Here is a 19,917-nt window from a genome sequence, read left to right on the forward strand (position 1 = left end):
TTATTTTTTTTTTTTGAGACGGAGTCTCGCTCTGTCGCCCAGGCTGGAGTGCAGTGGCCAGATCTCAGCTCACTGCAAGCTCCGCCTCCCGGGTTCACGCCATTCTCCTGCCTCAGCCTCCAGAGTAGCTGGGACTACAGGCGCCCGCCACCTCGCCCGGCTAGTTTTTTGTATTTTTTAGTAGAGACGGGGTTTCACCGGGTTAGCCAGGATGGTCTCGATCTCCTGACCTTGTGATCCGCCCGTCTCGGCCTCCCAAAGTGCTGGGATTACAGGCTTGAGCCACCGCGCCCGGCCTTTTTTGTAGTTTTAATAGAGATGGGGTTTCACTATGTTGGCCAGGCTGGTCTCGAACTCCTGACCTCAGGTGATCCGCCCATCTTGGCCTCCCCAAGTGCTGGGATTACAGGCGTGAGCCACTGTGCCCAGCCAGTTTCAGATTTTCTAAGGTTCTGCAACTGCCCAAGGAACTGGCCTGAACCACCAAGAAATCTTCCCCAGAAAGGAAAGACAGCCCATGTTCATGCTAGGACAACACAAAAGCCTATTTTGTTTTGCAATGTAACTGTTCTTCAGGATAGCTTTTAAGAAAATAGGCTCTGGCATGTGGATAGGCAAAAATAGAATAAAAATTCCTAGCAAGTACAGTGTAATCCTGTTAGCATAAGAGCGTGCATTGGCTGGGCTCAGTGGCTCACGCCTGTAATCCCAACACTTTGGGAGCCCTAGGTGGGCGGATCACAAGGTCAGGAGATCGAGACCATCCTGGCCAACATGGTGAAGCCCCGTCTCCACCAAAAATACAAAAATTAGCCGGGTGTAGTGGCGGGCGCCTGTACTCCCAGCTACTCAGGAGGCTGAGGCAGGAGAATCGCTTGAACCCCGGAGGTGGAGTGCAGTGATCACTCCACTGCACTCCAGCCTTGGCGACAGAGCGAAACTCCATCTCAAACAACAACAACAGCAATAACAAAAAAAAAGAGTGTGCATTTATGTCTATAACTATGTAAGTATAAATGAATAGAAGAGAGATCAGGAAGGGTGGCTGGCCACCACTATGTTGACAGTAATTCTCTTTTTTTCCTTTGCCCTTTTCAGTTTGAGTTTTTAGTAAATAGGATTACTTATTTTTATCATCTGAGAATAAAGCTATTTCCTTTTTGAGCTACAGTGGTAATTTACATCTAAGTGGGAGGAAGGCTCATGAAGTTTGGGGTTCTTTTATTTTTCTAAGTCTAAAATCTATTATCTAGTAAGTTGCTGGTGTGCTAGAATAACGATGAACAAGAAACATTTGTTCATGAACCTTTTATAAAAATAGAACACGTTCTAAGGAAGTCATTCATCCTCATTTTAAAAATGACTTTTAAAAAAATCTAAGAAGCAGGGTGTACCCTCCTGTGACCTCCCCAGCCTGGGGTCTGGAGCTGAGAGGGAGGACGCTGACCCCAAGTCACCCAGCCCTGGGACCGGTTCTGCTCCGTAAGTGGAAAGGATCTGGAGCCAGGGCTGGAAGAATTCCCGTGGGGACTCGGAGATTCAGCACCGTGGGGGAAGGGAGGGGAGTGGAGGGTGCTGGACAGTTGCAGCGGGGAGGAGAACCGGTGTCACTTTCGCTGAACCTGACCGCAGCCCCCGGCGGAGCGGCGGCCCTTATATAGACACCCCACTGGCGCTCCCACTCCGCGTGCCAAGGTCAAGGAGGGAGGTCACACCTGCGCGCGGCCAGAACAGCTGCACCGACCCCCACCTGCACCCTCGCCACAGCCGGCGCCCCTTGCCCAAGTTCCTGCAGCTCTGACCCAACAAGGAGCCCCGACCTTTCCTCCACCCCTCCCCCAAGCACCTGTTCCCCCTCCTCTAAACCGGCTCATGCCTCTCCTTCCCTTCCCCCAGCTTCATTGTCCTGGAAGCTTCTCCCCCGGGCTCACCCCGGCGTGGGAGAACCTCATGATTCTCGCGCCTGACTACTCCCACGATGCAATCCTTGAACCTGTCCCCCGCTCCCTCCACCACGCACGGGCTTCCCCTCTCCGCGACCCCCAGCTGCCCCGGCCCGCGCCCCCGGCTGCCGGCCCGCTCAGCCCCCCGCCCCGGCTCACCTGGCTCATACTTGAGGTAGAGGATGGAGACGATGAAGTAACTGAGGTCGAAGACGGGGAAGAGCGGCACCCGTGAGAAGCTGAGCGCCAGCTCGCCCAAGCTCAGCGCCGACAGCAGCTCCATGGCGCCCGCCCGCCCGCCGGGTGCCACCCGGGGCCCCGGTCTCGTCCGTCCCGCCGCCCGCGGCCCGGCGACTGCGCCCCCGCAGCTGGGCCCGCCCCCGCCCGCCAGGCGCCACCCCAGGCCCGGCCCCCGCGGGAGAGGAGGGGCGACGGCCCACATCGGGACAGGTGGTGGGGACGCCCAGCACCACGGACGGGGCTGGACAGTCGGACGTCCCAGGCGCTGACCCTACTGCCATCGCGACCCCGTTCCGCCCAGCGAGGCGGGGTGCGGGGCACCCCTGCAAGGCGAGGGAGGCTGGGGGGCTCCACATTCTGGGCATCCCACGCACGCGGGACGCCCGTTCCCAGGGGGCCGGATCAGCCAGGACTTTGTCCCCGTGGGCTCAATTAGGACCCCGATCTTCGGTGGAGCCCAATGAGGACCCCCACGCCCTGGTGGGACCCCATGAATCAGAACCCCTGCTCCCCGTGGAGATCGGTTAGGACCTCAGTCCTCTGTGGAGCCCCGTCAAGACTTTCCTGCCCCATAGGGTCCGTTCGATCAGGAACCCCGTCCTCGGTGGGGCTCCGCAAGTCAGGACCCCCGTGTCTTGTTGGGGGCAGCTCAGTGGGGACCCCCGTTCCCCATGGGGCCCAGGAGGATCTCATTTTAGAGCCCAGTTGGTTGGGGCACCCGTTTCTAGGGACCCCACTGCGTCAGGACCCCGCACCCTGTGCAGCTCAGGAGTCAAAGGATTCCTTTTCTCCAGAAGCCCAATTTGAGACCCCATAAAGTGAACAGGCATTGCTGCCCAGCTAATCCTACGGCACTAAAGACCTCACGCATGCGCGGCACGCTTCGAACACGTGACCCAATCCCAACCCCAGGAGACCCTGCCCCTTCCATTCTGGCTCTCCGGGCCTCCCCAGCAAGGTGGGGCGCTCGCGCTCCCCTAAGGGGGCCTGGCCTGCAGAGGGTGGGACCTTGATCTTCGATTGGCCCAGCCCTCGCCAGTGTTGCTTTAGGATTGGTCGGCTTGTGCTCCTCTCCCCTCCCTCCCTGGGGCTTCCGCTTCCGGTTCTGACGGACGCTTTGGCCGTAACGATGATCGGAGACATCCTGCTGTTCGGGTAATTAGGGGGACCAGAGGCTGGGAAGAGAGGGCCAGGCAGGACGCGGGGGCGCCCCTAGTAACTGTAATTCTCCCTCTGCAGGACGTTGCTGATGAATGCTGGGGCAGTGCTGAACTTTAAGCTGTGAGTAGGCTGCGGCCGGACTGTGGCTCCATCCGGGAAACCCGTAACCCCGCCCTCATAAGCGTGATCTCGGCGCATTTCTCAGGCCCCGCCCCCAAGCCGCAGGCCCCGCCCTATCCGCCCTCTGTCCACGCCTCCAGCCTGGGTTAATCTTCCTCGCCCCTGAGCGACCTTAAACCCATACTCTCTGTTCCTTGGGTGTCCCTCTGTTCACCTTCCTGGAGAGCTCAAGACCCATCCTCCAAGAAATAGCCCCACCCCGGACCCTCAGCACTGCTCCCGCACTGTCGGGCCGCTTTATAAACTGTCGGTGGCTGCTGACCTGGCTGTGATTGTCCGGGCAGTGGTGGCCCAGAGAGGGACATTGAACCGTCCGAGGTCACACAGCAAGTCAGCGGCAGGGCCAGGGCTGAAACTTAGTGTTTGTGGCCTTCTGAGCTGGGGGTCAGGGGGCTGAGGCCTCTATGTCCCATTGAAAGTGGACACTGTCTGCTCCTCTTTGTAGGAAAAAGAAGGACACGCAGGGCTTTGGGGAGGAGTCGAGGGAGCCCAGCACAGGTAAGGTCTTCCTGGACCCTTGAATTGCATGGTCCACTTCAGAGAGGACAGTTTTGTTTCGCCAGGTTCTACCCTTGTTTTCTTTCCTTTTCTTTCGTTTTTTTTTTTTTTTTTTGAGACGGAGTCTCACTCTGTCGCCTAGGCTGGAGTGCAGTGGCCAGATCTCGGCTCACTGCAAGCTCCGTCTCCCGGGTTCACGCCATTCTCCTGCCTCAGCCTCCCGAGTAGCTGGGACTACAGGCGCCCGCCACCGCGTCCGGCTAATTTTTTTTGTATTTTTGGTAGAGACAGGGTTTCACTGTGTTCGTCAGGATGGTCTCGATCTCCTGACCTCATGATCCGCCCGCCTAGGCCTCCCAAAGTGCTGGGATTACAGGCGTGAGCCACCGCACCCGGCCTTCTTTCGTTTTTTAGCACAAGGTCTCGCTCTGTTGTCCAGGTTGGAGTGCAGTGGTGTGATCATGGCTCACTGCAGCTTCGACCTCCTGGGCTAAAGTGATCCTTCCATCTCAGCCCCCTTAGTAACTGGGATTACAGGCGTGTGCCACCATGCCAGGCTAAATTTTGTATTTTTTTGTAGAGATGGGGTTTCTCCACCTTGCCCAGGCCGGTCTCTAACTCGTGGGTTCAAGTGATCCCCCCCACCTTGGCCTCCTGAAGGGCTGGGATTACAGGCATGAGCCACGAGTTTTCTCTTTCACTGAGCGTGTGTGTGAGTGGGAGATGACTCTGATAATGTGCTGTCCTTTCTGCCTACCTCTGTCATCTACTACTTTCTCCCACCAGACCTCCCTGATGTGAGCACTCACATCACTTCCTACCGTTATAATTTTCTGTATGTTTGCTGTCATCTGGCTAATGTCTGCCCCTCACATTTGACCATAAACTTCAGAGAAGAGACCCTAGCTTGGCTTGTCCCATCCTTTGTCCTTGCCATACCAGTCCTCCGATGCCTGTGAATGAATGAATGAACAACCTCACACATAGCTGTTGCTTTCAGAGTGCTGCGGACCTGCCACGTTTAAAATTAGATGCCAACGTTAGATTTTTAATCAGGCGATTTTATATAAAAATTCAGATGTCTGATTTTTCTTGAAAAACTGGAACATTCTGCAACTCAGGATTCAAGAGAGCTCTTGACATCTGTTCAGTGCAGTTGAGGACTCTGAGGAGATGGGGCCTGTCGACTCTGCCTCATCCCAGCCCTAACCTCTTCATATGTCTATCATCTGCCTGGGCCCTAGAGGCCCCAGAATTTACACTTCCTACTGAATGTAATTGTGTAGCTATTTGGAGTCTTAAGGGGATCTGTACATGACTGTCGTATCCATTCATTAATTCTTTCATTCACCAGGTATTTGAGCACCTAACACATGCTGGCTACTGTGCTAGGTGCTGGGATACAGTGGGGGTAAGACAGATGGAGTGGAACTTACTGTGGGGTGGGACACATGGTTTCCAAGCGGGGAATAGATGGTGACAGAGGTGATGTTAGGTAACAGGGAGTCACAGGGTGGTGATGGGGTTGCTCTCCTGCTGGGGTGTGGAAGGGAAGGCCATTTGAGGAGGTGGCGTCACAGTCAAGGCGGTGGATGCCATGGTGGAGCACTACCCAAGGATGGGGGAACCTTGAGGAACAGAGGTTTTCTTTTAGAGACAGGGTCTTGCTCTGTCGCCCAGGCTGGAGTGCAGTGGCACAGTCATAGCTCACTGCAGCCTTGAACTCCTGGGTTCAAAAGATCCTCTTGCCTCAGGCTCCCAACTAGCTGGGACTGCAGGCAGTTAATACCACCCCTGGCTAATTTTCTAAATTTTTTTGTAAAAATAGGCATCTCGCTGTGTTAACCAGGCTGGTGTCCAACTCTTGGCCTCAAACGATCCTCCCACCTCAGCCTCCCAAAATGCTGGGATCACAGCCGTAAGCCACCATGCCTGGCTGAGCTGAGATTTTGAAGACCCTCCAGCAGCTCTCCTTTTGGGGGGCCTGCCCCTGGGTGCTGACCTAGTTAGGTGCTTCCTGTTAGTGTTGCATTCTACCTCCATTCCTAAAAGGTAGTAGTCACTTTCCAGTTCCCAGAACTGGAAACTGGAAGCAGATCAGGAAACTGAGGGTCAGAGACGTGGCTCAACTTTTTTGTGGCCACATAGCAAATCAGTGAGAGAATGAGGATTAGAACCTGGGTTTTTCTGCCTCTAGCAGTTGTGCACTCAATCACTAGACCATCTGTCCATCTGTTCATTTATCCATCCATTCATACATTGACTCAGCAGCCATGTGTTACCCACCACGTGGAAGGCACTACCAGGCCCTGGGGTTGCACTGTACAGATCCGAATCAGAGCTCTGGTGAGCGGGAGATTTGGCACAAAGTGGCGGGAGCATCAGTGACAGGGATGCCAGGGAGGACACCAGTGCTCTATCAGGAGCTTCCTGCTTTGCTCTCTCTCCAGTCTCCTTCCAGCCCAGATGCTGCACCCGCTGTGGGAGCTGCTCCTTGCTCTCCATCCTCTTTGCCTGGCTTAACTGTAATACCATAGTGGCTGCATTTATTGAGAGCGTCATGTGTGCCAGGCAGTGTGCTGAGGTCTTCCTAGCTGCCTGACACCCCTATTGACATAAGAGGGAATGAGCATAGATAGTGCAGGGATGGGCCCAGGTCGCTTGTGCAGAAGGACAGAGGCAGGATTTGAGCTCATGTTTGTTAAACTGACCATGTTTGAGGTCAGAACTTGGAGCTCTGGCACTTCCTCAGAAAGGCGTTTTTTTGTTGTTTTGTTTTTTTTTTTTTTTTGTTTGTTTTTTTTGAGGTGGAGTCTCGCTGTGTTGCCCAGGCTGGAGTGCAGTGGCGCCATCTTAGCCCCCTGCAATCTCCGCCTCCCGGGTTCAAGCAGTTCTCCTGCCTCAGCTTCCCTATTAGCTGGGACTACAGGCACCCACCGCCATGCCCAGCTAATTTTTGTATTTTTAGTAGAGACAGGGTTTTACTATGTTGACCAGACTGGTCTCAAACCCCTGACATCAGTTGATCTGCCTGCCTTGGCCTCCCAAAGTGCTGGAATTACAGACTTGAGCCACCACGCCCAGCTGGAAAGGCTTTTTCTGATCTCCCACCCTTCCCCATGCACATTCCGTGTTGGGTCTCCGCAGTGTGTGTTCCTGGGACACCTAAACTTTCCCAGCAGAGCAGTCACGTGGGAATATTTGTTTAGTATTTCTCCTCCGCATATGCTCATTGGGGCAGAGCCACCGGTCTTCGTTTCTTCCTGTATCCCCTGTACACTGCTGCTGCCTGGAATGAGTAACCTTTTTTTGTGTTTTGAGACAGAGTCTCGCTCTGTTGCCCAGGTGTGCAGTGGCGTGATCTCAGCTCACTGCAACCTCCACCTCCTGGGTTCAAGTGATTCTCGTGCCTCAGCCTCCTGAGTAGCTAGAATTACAGGTGCGCGCCACCATGCCTGGCTAATTTTTTCATACTTTTAGTAGAAACGTGGTTTCACCATGTTGGCCAGGCTGGTCTCAAACTCCCGACCTCAGGTGATCCACCTGCCTCAGCCTCCCAAAGTGCTGGGATCACAGGTGTGAACCACTGTGCATGGCCTGCAGTGAGTAACGTTTGATTGGCATCTATTGATGGTGGGAGGGCCTGTTTTCACGATCCTTTGCTAGGGGAAGGGTCTTGCTGAGCAGCGCCTCTCAGACTTCCCGGAAACAGACCAAGCGCTTAATGTTTCTAGTCTGTGCTGGATCAGCCATGTATACAGATTGTGCTGCATGTAACTAACCCCGTCGTTTGGATAATACCAGGCTCGTCTAAACCGTGTTCAGCAAGATGGTGTGTTCAACACAGGCTCGGATGGAGCAGGAATGTCAGGTTGTCAGGTTGTCATCCCTGAAAAATAGAAATTTCTGGGCTTGTGTTCTGTGTGCTGTACTTACCAAGCAGCCCCAGTCTATAGATGCTTCGGGTAGCACCTTTGTAGATCACCTAATCTAGACCCATTCTTTTATTTATTTATTTATTTATTTTGAGACAGAGTCTTGCTCTGCATTGACACGATCTCAGCCCACTGCAACCTTTGCCTCCCGGGTTCAAGTGATTCTCCTGCCTCAGCCTCCTGAGTAGCTGGGATTACAGGCACGTGCCACCACACCCGGCTAACTTTTGCATTTTTAGTAGAGACAGGGTTTCACTGTGTTGGCCAGGCTGGTCTCCAACTCCCGACCTCAGGTGATCCGCCTGCCTCGGCCTCCCAAAGTGCCGGGATTACAGGTGTGAGCCTCCGTGCCTGGCCTAATCTGGACCCATTCTTTTCATTCTGGAGGTCCAGAGAGGGAGAATGACTGATTGGAAACCCTGGAGGAAGGGTTTGGAACCCAGGTCTCTGGAGTCTTCACATACTAAATTGCCTTCCCTCAGAGGGGTGTCTGTTCCTTGGCCTTCAAGGGGACCAGAATAAGTCTCACCAAGACACACCTTCCCTTTCCCTTGCCTGAATTAGGATGCTTTTAGTTGTAAACACTGCAAACCCAGCTCAAAGTGGTTAAAGCAAATTGAAACGTCCAAGGGTGGAATTGTCTTCAGACACCCTGGGTTTAGGTGTCAAACCAGTCCTCCAAGATTAGGGTTGGGGTTGGAGTTGGGGTTAGGGTTAGGATTAGAGTCAGTATCTGACTCTCTGCAGCTCTCAGTACCCCTTTCTTTTGTGTTGGTTTTACTGTGAGACTGGTCAGGGTTGGCAAAGATGACCCCAGAGCAGGGGCTGGCATGTTTTCCTGTAAAGGGCCATATAGTAAATATTTGAGGCTTTGCGGGCCATATGGTGTGTGTCTGGCACAACAACATGACTCAGCTCTGCCGTTGTAGTACAAAAGCAGCAGGACATGATATGTAAATGAATAGGTATGGCTGTGGGCCAATCAAACTTTATTCATTGACACTGAGATTTGAATTTCTTGTAATTTTTTTGTCTCACAAAATATTCTTCTTCTTTTTTTTTTTTTCATGTAAAAACCAGCCGGGTATGGAGACTCATGCCTGTAATCTCAACAGTTTGAGAGGCTTAGGCAGGAGGATCACTTGAAGCCAGGAGTTCAAGACCCGCCTGGGGAACATAGCAAAACTCCATATTTATATTAAAAAAAAAGTAAAAACTATTAGCTCACAGGCCATCCAAAAACAGGTGGAAGAGGCTGCTGGATTTGGCCTGTAGGCACTGAGGTTACATCTTCCCAGCTCAGCAAGCCTGGCAGAAAGTGTCTGTTTGCCAGTAGTTGGGGGAAAAGTCCCAGGGCAGACTCTCATTGGATAGACTTGGGTCACATGCCCCTTCTTGAGCCAGTCAGAGGCAGAGGGACTTGGTGCTTTCAGGAGATTGGTCAGTGGTAGACACAGCCTGAGTGCTGAGGGTAGGGAAGAGGGAGAAACCCAAAGGAAAAGCCACACTGTTGCCGAAGTTGGAGGCAGTGAGTGCCGGGTGGGTGGAAGTCACAAAAGCCCACTGCAGAGGTGGCAGTAGGGGTGGGATGTTAGCTGTGCCATAAAAGTGCTTTCTGATTCTTCCAGGTGACAACATCCGGGAATTCTTGCTGAGCCTCAGATACTTTCGAATCTTCATCGCCCTGTGGAACATCTTCATGATGTTCTGCATGATCGTGTGAGTCCGACTTGCCCTTTCCTTTCAGTGTCATCTCTTAGTCTCCTTCTCCAGGATGACCTACCTGATGGTCATTCTCTGTTCTTTCAGTCATCACTCTTGTATCCTGCTTTCTGTTTTGTTTGTTTATTTTTTGTTTTGTTTGAGATGGAGTCTTAGACTCTGTCGCCCAGACTAGAGTGCAGTGGTGCGATCTGGGCTCACTGCAACCTCCGCCTCCAGGTTCAAGCGATTCTCCTGCCTCAGCCTCCCCAGTAACTGGGACTACAGGTGCATGCCACCACGCCCGGCTGATTTTTTGTATTTTTAGTAGAGACGGGGTTCCATCATATTAGCCAGGATGGTCTTGATCTCCTGACCTCGTGAGTCACCCACTTCAGGCTCCCAAAGTGCTGGGATTCCAGGAGTGAGCCACTGTGCCCGGCCCTGTTTTTTTTTTTTGTTGTTGTTGTTGTTGTTGTTTTTGAGACAGAGTCTTGCTCTGTTGCCCAGGCTGGAGTGCAGTGACGTGATCTTGGCTCACTGCAACCTGCGCCTCCCTGCTTCAGGCAATTCTCCTGCCTCAGCCTCCCAAGTAGCTGGGATTACAGGTGCCCACCACCACACCTGGCTAATTTTTGTATTTTTATAAGAGACAGGGTTTCACCATGTTGGTCAGGCTGGTCTCGAACTCCTGACCTCATGTGATCCACCTGCTTCAGCCTCCCAAAATTACAGGTGTGAGCCACCACGCCTGGCCCTGCTTTCTCTTTTCAAAATGAGTAAGTGAGGGAACCAGTACCTGAAAGGGTTAAACTCTGTCCCTGCGTCCCCACCGAACCAGGCTGGAACTTTGATTGGAACATGGAGTTCTCCAGCCCCTGGCTATGCCTGGCACCTCTGCAGGGGCTGCCAGGAGATGCCTTTCCTGAGCCCATGGCCCTGTCACCTCTCACCAGCTCTGCTGCATCTGCCGAGGTGGAAAATGTGGTTTAAATGTCCAGCATGCTGCCAGAACCTGCTCTAGCTGGGCTGGAAGCCAGCAGAAATGTATTCAGACTTTATTGTTTTAAATTCTGGCTTTTCATTTTCTCATTAGGCTGAGAAAACTCAAGCAGATTGCCTTTCCATCTAGCATTGGGTCCGTAACTCTGATACTGCTGTTAACGAATTGTGAGATTTGCTGTAAATGGATTTGGGAAAAGACACAATGGGAGAATCTGGTGTTCTTGGCCTCTGTGGGTCCATCCCTGCATACTTCCCCCAGAAAGAAAGAGGACAAAAAGTTGGCTGTCCTGAGCGACTGAGACTCCGAACGTGGGGTTGCTGTGCAGTCCGCGTGCCACCCCAGTGGCTGTTTGCGGAGATGCTTCCAGGACATGGGAGATGTGGGGAGGATGGCATTTCACCCTCATCACAAGGACCATGATGTATTCCCAGAAAGGCCCTTGCCAAGGTATGCTACCTGGCAGAGAGGATCTGAGAGCACGTATGAGGCTTGCCTAGGAACAGAGAAAGCTTGTGAAGAGGTCAGGGAACTTGCATGAAAGTGTAGGAATGGCCAGGTGCAGTGGCTCAGGCCTGTAATCCCAGCACTTTGGAAGGCTGAGGTGGGAGAATTGCTTGAGCCCAGAAGTTTGAAACCAGCCTGGGCAGCATGGTGGAACTCCATGTTTACCAAAAATTTAAAAATTAGCCGAGTGTAGTGGCACCTGCCTGTAGTTCCAGCTCCTTGGGAGGCTGAGGTGGGAGGATCACTTGAGCCCTAGAGGCAGAGGTTGCAGTGAGCTGAGATCCTGCCACTGCACTCCAGCCTGGGCAACAGAAGAAGACCCTGTCTCCAAACAAATAATAAATAATCAAGACCTAAAGGACAAGAAGACGTTTGCCATTTGCAGAGCTGGAGAAAAGCATGGTGGCACAGGAAGTAGCATGTTCAAAGGTCCTGGGGCAGGGAAGAAGTCAGCATTCTTCCCTTATTCTCGTCTTTGCAGAGGTCCTGGGGTAGGGAAGAAGTCAGCATGCTTCTCTCATTCTCGTTTTTGCAAAGGTCCTGGGGCAGGGAAGAAGTCAGCCTGCTTCTCTCATTCTCGTCTTTGCAGAGGTCCAGGGCAGGGAAGAAGTCAGCATGTTTGTCTCATTCTCATCTTTCCTGTGCACCTGCTTCATCAACCTCTCCTGTTTGACCAACGTCTTCACTCCCTCATCCGCCAGCCTATGACCAGAACAGCAGCCTCGGGCGTCCTCCCAGCTCAACTTTCCAAGATCAGTGTAGTCAGTAGCCCAGGGTCCTGATTTTGTTTCCTGGGGCAGAGTCTGGTTGACTCACCTTGGCGTCACTCAGGTCCCTTTGGGGTGGGGGTTCTTGATTCTGCTATAACCACTTAGGTCAAGGGTCATCAGACCACAGGCCACATCTCCCCACTGCCTGTTTTTGTGAATGAACTTCACAAAAGTTGATGTGTGTGGCTGCTTCTGTGTCACAGCGGTGGAGTTGAGTTGTGTGACAGAGACCACATGGCTCGCAGAGCCAAAACTGTTAGTAAACAGTTGCCCGTTACAGAGAAAATGAGCCAACCCCTGACCCAGGCCAGCTCTTTCACTGGGGGCCATGGGTGAGAGAAAATTCTCTCAAGAAAGGGCTGTCTCAGGGAGGGAGTGACTGGCTTTCCCAGGACATTTAAAACCTGGAAATCACCTAAGTGTCCAAGAACAAGAGAAGGATCAGGTAACTTGAAGGATGCCCATGTGACCAGCTGTCATGATACCGTCACTGATGATGTGCCAGAAGGTTCTGTCTGCATGGGGAAATGAAACGTTCTGAAAGTGAAGAAGGCGGGAGGGTACTCATCTGTGCAGCCTGACTTCAGCTGTGTAATGTGCATGCAGTAACCATGGATAAACCCTAAATGAGTGCCTTAAGTATGGGAGTGAAACCCTGTTTAGCGCGGGAGTTGGAAGGATCCACTCCAGATGGGTAGAGAGGGGACCCTGCAGCAGTTGCTGAGGAAATTGGCAGACCCTGGGCATGGTTCAATATTCCCTGTGCCCATTTATTTTTATTCTTATTTTTTGAGATGGAGTCTTGCTGTGTCACCCAGACTGGAGTGCGGTGGCACCATCTCGGCTCACTGCATCCTCCACCTCCCGGGTTCAAGTGATTCTCCTGCCTCAGCCTCCCAGGGAGCTGAGACTACAGGCACGCACCACCACACTTGACTAATTTTTCTACTTTTGGTAGAGATGGGATTTCATCCTGTTGACCAGGCTGGTCTCGAACTCCTGAGCTCAAATTATTTGCCCGCCTCAGCCTCCCAAAGTGCTGGAATTACAGACGTGAGCCACCACGCCCAACCTCCCTGTGCCCGCTTCTGTGTTGTTTGAGCTTTGGAAATTTTTTTTTTTTTTTTTTTTTTTTTTTTGAGACGGAGTCTTGCTCTGTCTCCCAGGCTGTAGTGCAGTGGCGCAATCTCAGCTCACTGTAAGCTCCGCCTCCCAGGTTCACGCCATTCTCCTGCCTCAGCCTCCCAAGTAGCTGGGACTACACGCGCACACCGCCACGCCCGGCTAATTTTTTGTATTTTTAGTAGAGATGGGGTTTCACCATGTTAGCCAGGATGCTCTTGATCTCCTGACCTTGTGATCTGCCTGCCTCGGCCTCCTGTGCTGGGATTACAGGCATGAGCCACCGTGCCTGGCCGAGCTTTGGAAATTTTAAGAAGTTATGAAAAGTCTGAAATAAGGGGAGAAACGTCCCTGAGTATTTAGGGATCGGTAGCACGTCATCTATAACTTACATTGAAACACATCAAAAATACGGATAAATGAATAGATACATGGATAGGTACGTGGTACAGCAAAGTGTTAATTGCAGAATGTAGGTGGTGGCAGTGTGTTTCAACATAACTCTTCCATGTGTTGAAATTTTCATAAAATAACAGGAAAAGTTAGGGAGAAAATGAACCATGGAGAGAGTTTACAAGTAAAACGCGGAAGTCTGTCTTCTCAATCCAGTATTTTATAGAATATTCACAGGATTGTGCAGCCACCATCTCTATCCAATTTCAGAACGTTTTCATCAACACAGAAAGAAATCGCGTGCCCACTGGCAGTCACTCCCCATTCCCCCTCCCCTAGCCCCTGGCAACAACTCATCTGCTTCCTGTCTCTGTGGATTTGCCTCATGTGGACAGTTTATATAAATGGAGTCATACACTGCATGGCCTTTTGTGCCTGGCGTCTCTCGCTCAGCATCATGTTTTTGAGGTTCATCCATGTTGTAGCGTGGAGCGGTGCTTCATTCCCTTTCATGGCAGAATCATGTTCCCTTGTATGACTGTACCCCAGTTTTCCATCTATCAGTTGGTGGATAGTTGGGATGTTTGTATTTTTTACCTATTATGAATAATGGTGACAAGAACATTCACGTACAAGTTTTTGTGCAGATTTATGTTTTTAGTTATTAGCTATATAGGAGTGAAATTGCTGGGTTATATGATCACTCTACGTTTATAATTTTCTTTGTTTTTTTTGGAGACAGAGTCTCACTCACTCTGTTGCCAAGGCTGGAGTGCAGTGGCACGTTCTTGGCTCCCTGAAACCTCCACCTCCCAGGTTCAAGCGATTCTCCTGCCTCAGCCTCCCGAGTAGCTGGGATTACAGGCATGCACCACGACGCCTGACTAATTTTTTGTATTTTTAGTAGAGACGGGGTTTCACCATGTTGTCCAGGCTGGTCTTGAACTCCTGACCTCATGATCCACCCGCCTCGGCCTCCCAAAGTGCTGAGATTACAGGCACGAGCTGCTGCCCTGGCTGAAACGGGGTTTTACCATGTTGGCCAGGCTGGTCTCGAACTCCTGACCTCAAGTGATCCACCCACCTCAGCCTCCCAAAGTGCTGAGATTAAAGGTATGAGCCACTGCACCCAGCCTGCATTTATCCTTTTGAGAAAACACCAGAATGTTCTAAATAGCTACAACATTTTACATTCCTGCCTGCAGCCTACGAGGATTACACTTGAGGATTACACTTTCTCCATATCCTTGCGAGCTTTCTTACTGTTAATCTTTTGACTACAGTCATCCTAGTAGGTATGAAAGTTTTTTTGTTTTTGAAGCAGAGTCTCACTCTGTTGCACAGGCTGGAGCTGGAGTACGGTGGCAAAATCTCGGCTGACTGCAACCTTTGCTTCCTGGGCTCAAGTGATCCTTTGGCCTCAGCATCCTAAGTAGCTGGGACTACGGGTGTGCAGCACCACACCTGGCTAATTTTTGTATTTTTTTTATAGAGACTGGGTTTCACCCTGTTGCCCAGGCTGGTCCAGAACTCCTGGACTAAAGTGATCCACCCACCTCAGCTTCCTAAAGTGCTGGGATTACAGGCATGAGCCACCATGCCCAGCCAGTTTGAAGGTTTTGATTTGCATTTCCCTGATAGTTAATGATATTGAACATATTTTCTTTTCTTTTTTTTTTTTTTTTTTGAGACAGAGTCTCTCTCTGTCACCAGGCTGGAGTGCAGTGGCGTGATCCTGGCTCACTGCAAGCTCCGCCTCCTGGGTTCAAGCGATTCTCCTGCCTCAGCCTCCCGAGTAGCCGGGATTACAGGCATGTGCCACCACGCCTGGCTAATTTTTGTGTTTTTAGTAGAGATGGGGTTTCACCATCTTGGCCAGGCTGGTCTCGAACTCCTGACCTCGTGATCCACCCGCCTCGGCCTCCCAAAGTACTGAGATTACAGGCGTGAGCCACTGCGCCCGGCCGATATTGAACATATTTTCATATACCTATTGGCCATTTGTCCATCTCCTTTGAGGAAATGTCTTCTTAAGATTCTCTGCCCTTTTTGAAAATTGGGTTATTGCTGATCCATAAGGGTTCTTTGTGTATTCTCATTATCAGTTCATTATCACATGCGTATTTTGCAAGCATTGTCTCCCGTTTCATATGTTGTCTTTTCACTTTCTTGATGGTGTCATTTTAAGCACAAAAGTTTTTTATTGTGAATGGCCAGGCACAGTGGCTCCTGCCTGTAATCCCAGCACTTTGGGAGGATGAGGCAGTTGGATCACTTGAGGTCAGGAGCTTGAGATCAGCCTGACCAACATGGTGAAACCCCATCCCTACTAAAAGTACAAAAATTAGCCAGGCGTGGTGGCAGTCGCCTGTAATCCTAGCTACTCTGGAGGCTGAGGCAGAAGAATTGCTTGAACCCAGGAGTCGGAGGTTGTAGTGAGCCGAGATTGCCCGATGGCACTCCACCCTGAGCAACAGAGCGAGAGTCCATCTCAAAAAAAAAAGTTTTTTATTGTGATGAAGTTGAATTTATGTTTTTTTCTTTTTGTCACTTGTGCTTTGCGTATTATAGTAAGAAATCATTGCCTAACCCAAGGTTACAAAGATGTACGTGTAAGTTTTCTTCCAAGAGTTTTGTAGTTTGGATTCTGGTAGGTAGTTAGGTCTGTGATCTGTTTTGAGTAAATTTTTTCATATGGCGTTAAGCAGGGGTCCATCTTTATTCTTTTGCATGTGGAAATCCAGCTGTTTCTGCTCTCTTATTTTTTTCAGATAACCTTTTTATTTTGGAATGAGTTTAGATTTGTGGAAATGTTGTAAAGAATATAGCGAAAGTTCTTGTATGTATCTTTTGTTTAACAGGTGTACCACCTTCCCTTATAGGGTGATGGTGTTGGCTGGGTGCAGTGGCTCACGCCTGTAATCCCAGCACTTTGTGGGGCTGAGGCAGGGGGATCACTTGAGGTCAGGAGTTCGAAACCAGCCCAGCCAACATGGTGAAACCCCGTTTCTACTGAAAATACAAAAATTAACCTGGCTTGGTGGCAGGTGCCTGTAATTGCAGCTATTCAGCAGGTTGAGGCAGGAGACTCGCTTGAACCTGGGATACAGAGGTTGCAGTGAGCCGAGATCGCACCACTGTACTCCAGCCTGGGCGGCAGAGCACGACTCTAAAAAAAAAAGAGTATATACGTCTTTTAACTGTGCTGTTCAATATTGTTCATTATATTCACAGGTGGATCACAGGTTACTTGAAAAAATCAGGCAATCATGTAAAATCATCTAACTAATAGTCATGTAAAATAATCTCTGACAATATTTTTAAAACGATCACGTCGTTTTAAAATCCTCACAGACATTTCTGCGCTCTGACTTCTCCAGGCTGTTCGGCTCTTGAATCCCAGCGATGAAACCAGGAACTCACTTTCCCAGGATGCCGAGTCTCCATTCCTCCATTCCTGATGACTTCAAGAATGTTTTTGACCAGAGAACTGACAACCTTCCCAGAAAGCCCAAGCTCGTGGTGCGTGGAAAAGTGTTCGCCGAGATAGGCATGGCTTCCCAGCCACGTCCCTGTTTTCAAAGATAGTTTCACTTTAGTCTCTGAATTGGAATGCTGTCTACTGAACGGGTTTCAGGAGGGTTTATATAAGGGACTGTGATGAAATTGCATTCCCCATGGATAAAAGAAAAATCATTTCTATCCAGAGATCTGAGCAGAAGGATTGGCTTGTAAGTTTAACACAGCTGTGTTTTTGGACATTCAGTGTTACTTGCTGAGTCTGACAGCCTTTGGGCCCAGCCAGGGTCCTGTTAACAAATTCTTTTCACATCCCAACAGGGTCTGCTTGGCCACTCAGTACAGCTGCGATTAACCCTAAAGCTTTAAGGAACGGGCCACCTGTAATAGGGACACCAGCCTTCCGGTATAGAAACTAAATTGTTAGCAAGAGCGTTGAGCTAGTTCCTGGTGCAGTGTTTCCACAGAAGACATGTGGAGCAGTTGTGGGAATGTTAAGGGAAATTTTTCTCTGCCTTGACCCCTTTGTTAAATAAAATGACTTTGGGAGCCATTCATTGTACAGTTGCAAGAATGAGAGTGATTTTATGATGTAGTGACATTGGGACCGTGTTCTAAAACCTTGGGTTTCTGAGTCTGCTTTTTGAGTAGGTGATTTTGAGGTTGAAAAACCAGGGGCCTGCATCTAGGAAATAGAGCGTTTTCCAGAAGCTTCTTTGAAAGGGAATCCTGGTTTCGTTGCCAAAATGAAACGCCCGGGGTTGGCGCTGAATCCCACAGCTGTGTGATTTGCTCGTTGAGTTTTTTGTTGTCTGCTTTTGTTTGTTGGTTTGTTTATACCAGTAAGAATGAGCCCGAATGTTGGTGGTTTTTGAAATCCTGACTTGGAGGTAAACCTGGAGGAAGGAAAAAAAGTAAATATGCAGGGTTTTAGGACTGAGTAGCCTTGAAAATAAACCTCATTTCTAAAAAGGACCTTTTGTTTATACTTTTTTTTTTTTTTAAAGCAAGAAGTCAATTTCCAACCTGACTCCTTTTGAATTACCCTGCGGGAAAAACCTAGGATTCATTTTGGAGACCGTGAAAAAGAAAAGGGTCAGTGGTAGAGTTTCCTTTTTGGATTTAGCTCAATAAATGATGGTCAATAATTGGGCAAATGGGGCTCGGCGCAGTGGCCCATACCTGTAATCCCAGCACTTGGGAGGCCAAGGCAGGCGGATCACTTGAGGTCAGGAGTTCGAAACTAGCCTGGCCAACATGGTGAAAACCTATCTGTACTTAAAAAAATAGAAAAATTAGCCAGATACGGTGGCGTGCGCCTATAATCCCAGCTACTTGGGAGGCTGAGGCATGAGAATTGCTTGAACCTGGGAGGTGGCGCTGAGATTGAGCCACTGCACTTCAGCCTGGGTGACACAGTGAGATTCTGTCTCAAAAAAAAAAAAAAGAATTGAGCAAGTGGAATTTTGACTGGAGCTGCTCCTAAAAGTATTGAAAGAGTCATTGCTAATGGTGGGCTGTTGCTAGACCAGGGTCAAGTCCACTTTTGCTGCCTCTCAGGTTGTAGAATTCTCCTTGATCACTTCTGTAAATTCATTTGCTTGCCGTATCCCAGCCAAGCATCACCCCATGGTCTGTAAGTAGCAGAGGTCGGAGCTGCTGGGTCTCGCTTTGCTGAGGTCGGTGTCCTCCTCGGAACAGGCATGCCAAGATCTTGGCTGAGTCCCTCGCAAGCCAGATGAATGGTGTGAAGAAACCTTCCTGCCCTATTCAGACTGGCGCGGAGGTCTCAATGAGGCGAGGCATTTGTCCATTATGGGGATGAATCGTGCTCTCAGAAGAGAATCCTGTCATTGAGGTTTTGTTTCAATAGTCCTCTTTTTCTCCAGAGAACTGTCATCTCATTGTTAATAATAGCAGCGTGGCTTTTTCAGATGCTAGTTGGTGGCTGCTGTACCTTTTAAAAATGGAATCTCATGGTTGTGTCTCTTAAGGAAGCTTTTCAAGACTCTTCACTGGCCCCAGAGGTTATCAGAGTTTGAAGTTTGGGTACCTAGTGTCTCGTAGCGTTTAAGCACTAATGTTCTGGGTCAGTTAGGTGTGAGTTCAAATCCCATCTCAGCTCATTCTGAGTGGGACCTTGGCTAATTGCTTTCCCCTCTCCAAGCCTCAGCTTCCACATCTCTAAAATGGGCCTGCAAGTTGTGTGTGCCTAAGGTTGTTGTAAGTTTCGATGAACTCGAATGCGGCTGAGTGCCTGAGAGCGCCTGTTGCTGTGGGTATCATCACTGTGTGCGTTTTCTGTCTTCTCATCCACTTTTCTTTGTGCAGTCTGCACACGCACCATTAAAGGTTGATGACAGCATTTAAAAAAATTGCACACAGAGGCCAGCGCGGCGGCTTCCAGCACTTTGGGAGGCCGAGGCAGGTGGATCACGAGGTCAGGAGTTCGAGACCAGCCTGGCCAAGATGGTGACACCCCGTCTCTACTAAAAGTGCAAAAATTAGCTGGGTAAGCTGGCATGCCCCTGTAATCCCAGCTACTCAGGAGGCTGAGGCAGAGAATTGCTTAAAAGCCTGGGAGGTGGAGGTTGCAGTGAGCTGAAATCATGCCACTGCACTCCAGCCTGGGTGACAGAGCAAGATCCTCTGTCTCAAAAAAATATATATATTACAAACAGGCTGGGTGCGGTGGTGACTCACACCCTGTAATCCTAGCATTTTGGGAGGCCGAAGTGGGCATTTCACCTGAGGTCAGGAGTTCGAGACCAACCTGGCCAACATGACAAAACCCTGTCTCTACTAAAAAATACAAAAATTAGCCAGGCGTGGTGGCACGGGCCTGTAATCCCAGCTACTCAAAAGGCTGAGGCAGGAGAATCACTTGAACCCGGGAGGCGGAGGTTGCAGTACGCCGAGATCACACCACTGCACTCCAGCCTAGG

At 50.3% G+C, this 19,917-nt stretch overlaps 2 protein-coding genes across 3 annotated transcripts in view; one reads left to right on the forward strand and one right to left on the reverse strand.

Annotated features, from left to right (window-relative positions):
• The window catches only part of TMEM38A (transmembrane protein 38A), a 30,500-nt gene extending 28,192 nt beyond the window's left edge, over window positions 1-2,308 (reverse strand). Inside the window, exon 1 of the mRNA XM_031659791.1 lies at window positions 2,103-2,308. Coding sequence (XP_031515651.1) covers window positions 2,103-2,226 — 124 coding nt within the window. The 5' untranslated portion in view covers window positions 2,227-2,308. The remainder of the gene's footprint in view (window positions 1-2,102) is intronic.
• Window positions 2,309-2,476: 168 nt separating this feature from the next.
• Window positions 2,477-17,947, forward strand: SMIM7 (small integral membrane protein 7). Of its 2 annotated transcripts, none has more exons than XM_003915113.5 (5): window positions 2,477-3,338; window positions 3,423-3,464; window positions 3,970-4,022; window positions 9,586-9,676; window positions 16,834-17,947. In XM_003915113.5, exons 1-5 carry the CDS (start codon window positions 3,313-3,315, stop codon window positions 16,847-16,849), a joined length of 228 nt encoding a protein of 75 aa, XP_003915162.1. In that variant the 5' UTR covers window positions 2,477-3,312; the 3' UTR covers window positions 16,850-17,947. The 2 variants fall into 2 exon arrangements, with proteins under 2 accessions (XP_003915162.1, XP_009192060.1); XM_009193796.4 differs by lacking the exon at window positions 16,834-17,947 and adding an exon at window positions 10,755-11,360 and having other exon boundaries at window positions 3,216-3,338.
• The last annotated feature ends 1,970 nt before the right edge of the window (window positions 17,948-19,917 follow it).

This window comes from Papio anubis, chromosome 20 (assembly GCF_008728515.1).
Source record: "Papio anubis isolate 15944 chromosome 20, Panubis1.0, whole genome shotgun sequence".
NCBI lineage: Eukaryota > Metazoa > Chordata > Mammalia > Primates > Cercopithecidae > Papio > Papio anubis.

What these genes read in the sequence shown, in the direction of transcription:
- SMIM7 (XM_009193796.4), top strand. Translation starts at nt 3,313, where the DNA reads ATGATCGGAGACATCCTGCTGTTCGG. An exon ending in GTCGAGGGAGCCCAGCACAG is followed by an intron (nt 4,023 to 9,585) that starts GTAAGGTCTTCC and finishes TGATTCTTCCAG; the next exon opens with GTGACAACATCCGGGAATTC. An exon ending in ATGATGTTCTGCATGATCGT is followed by an intron (nt 9,677 to 10,754) that starts GTGAGTCCGACT and finishes TTTTCTCATTAG; the next exon opens with GCTGAGAAAACTCAAGCAGA.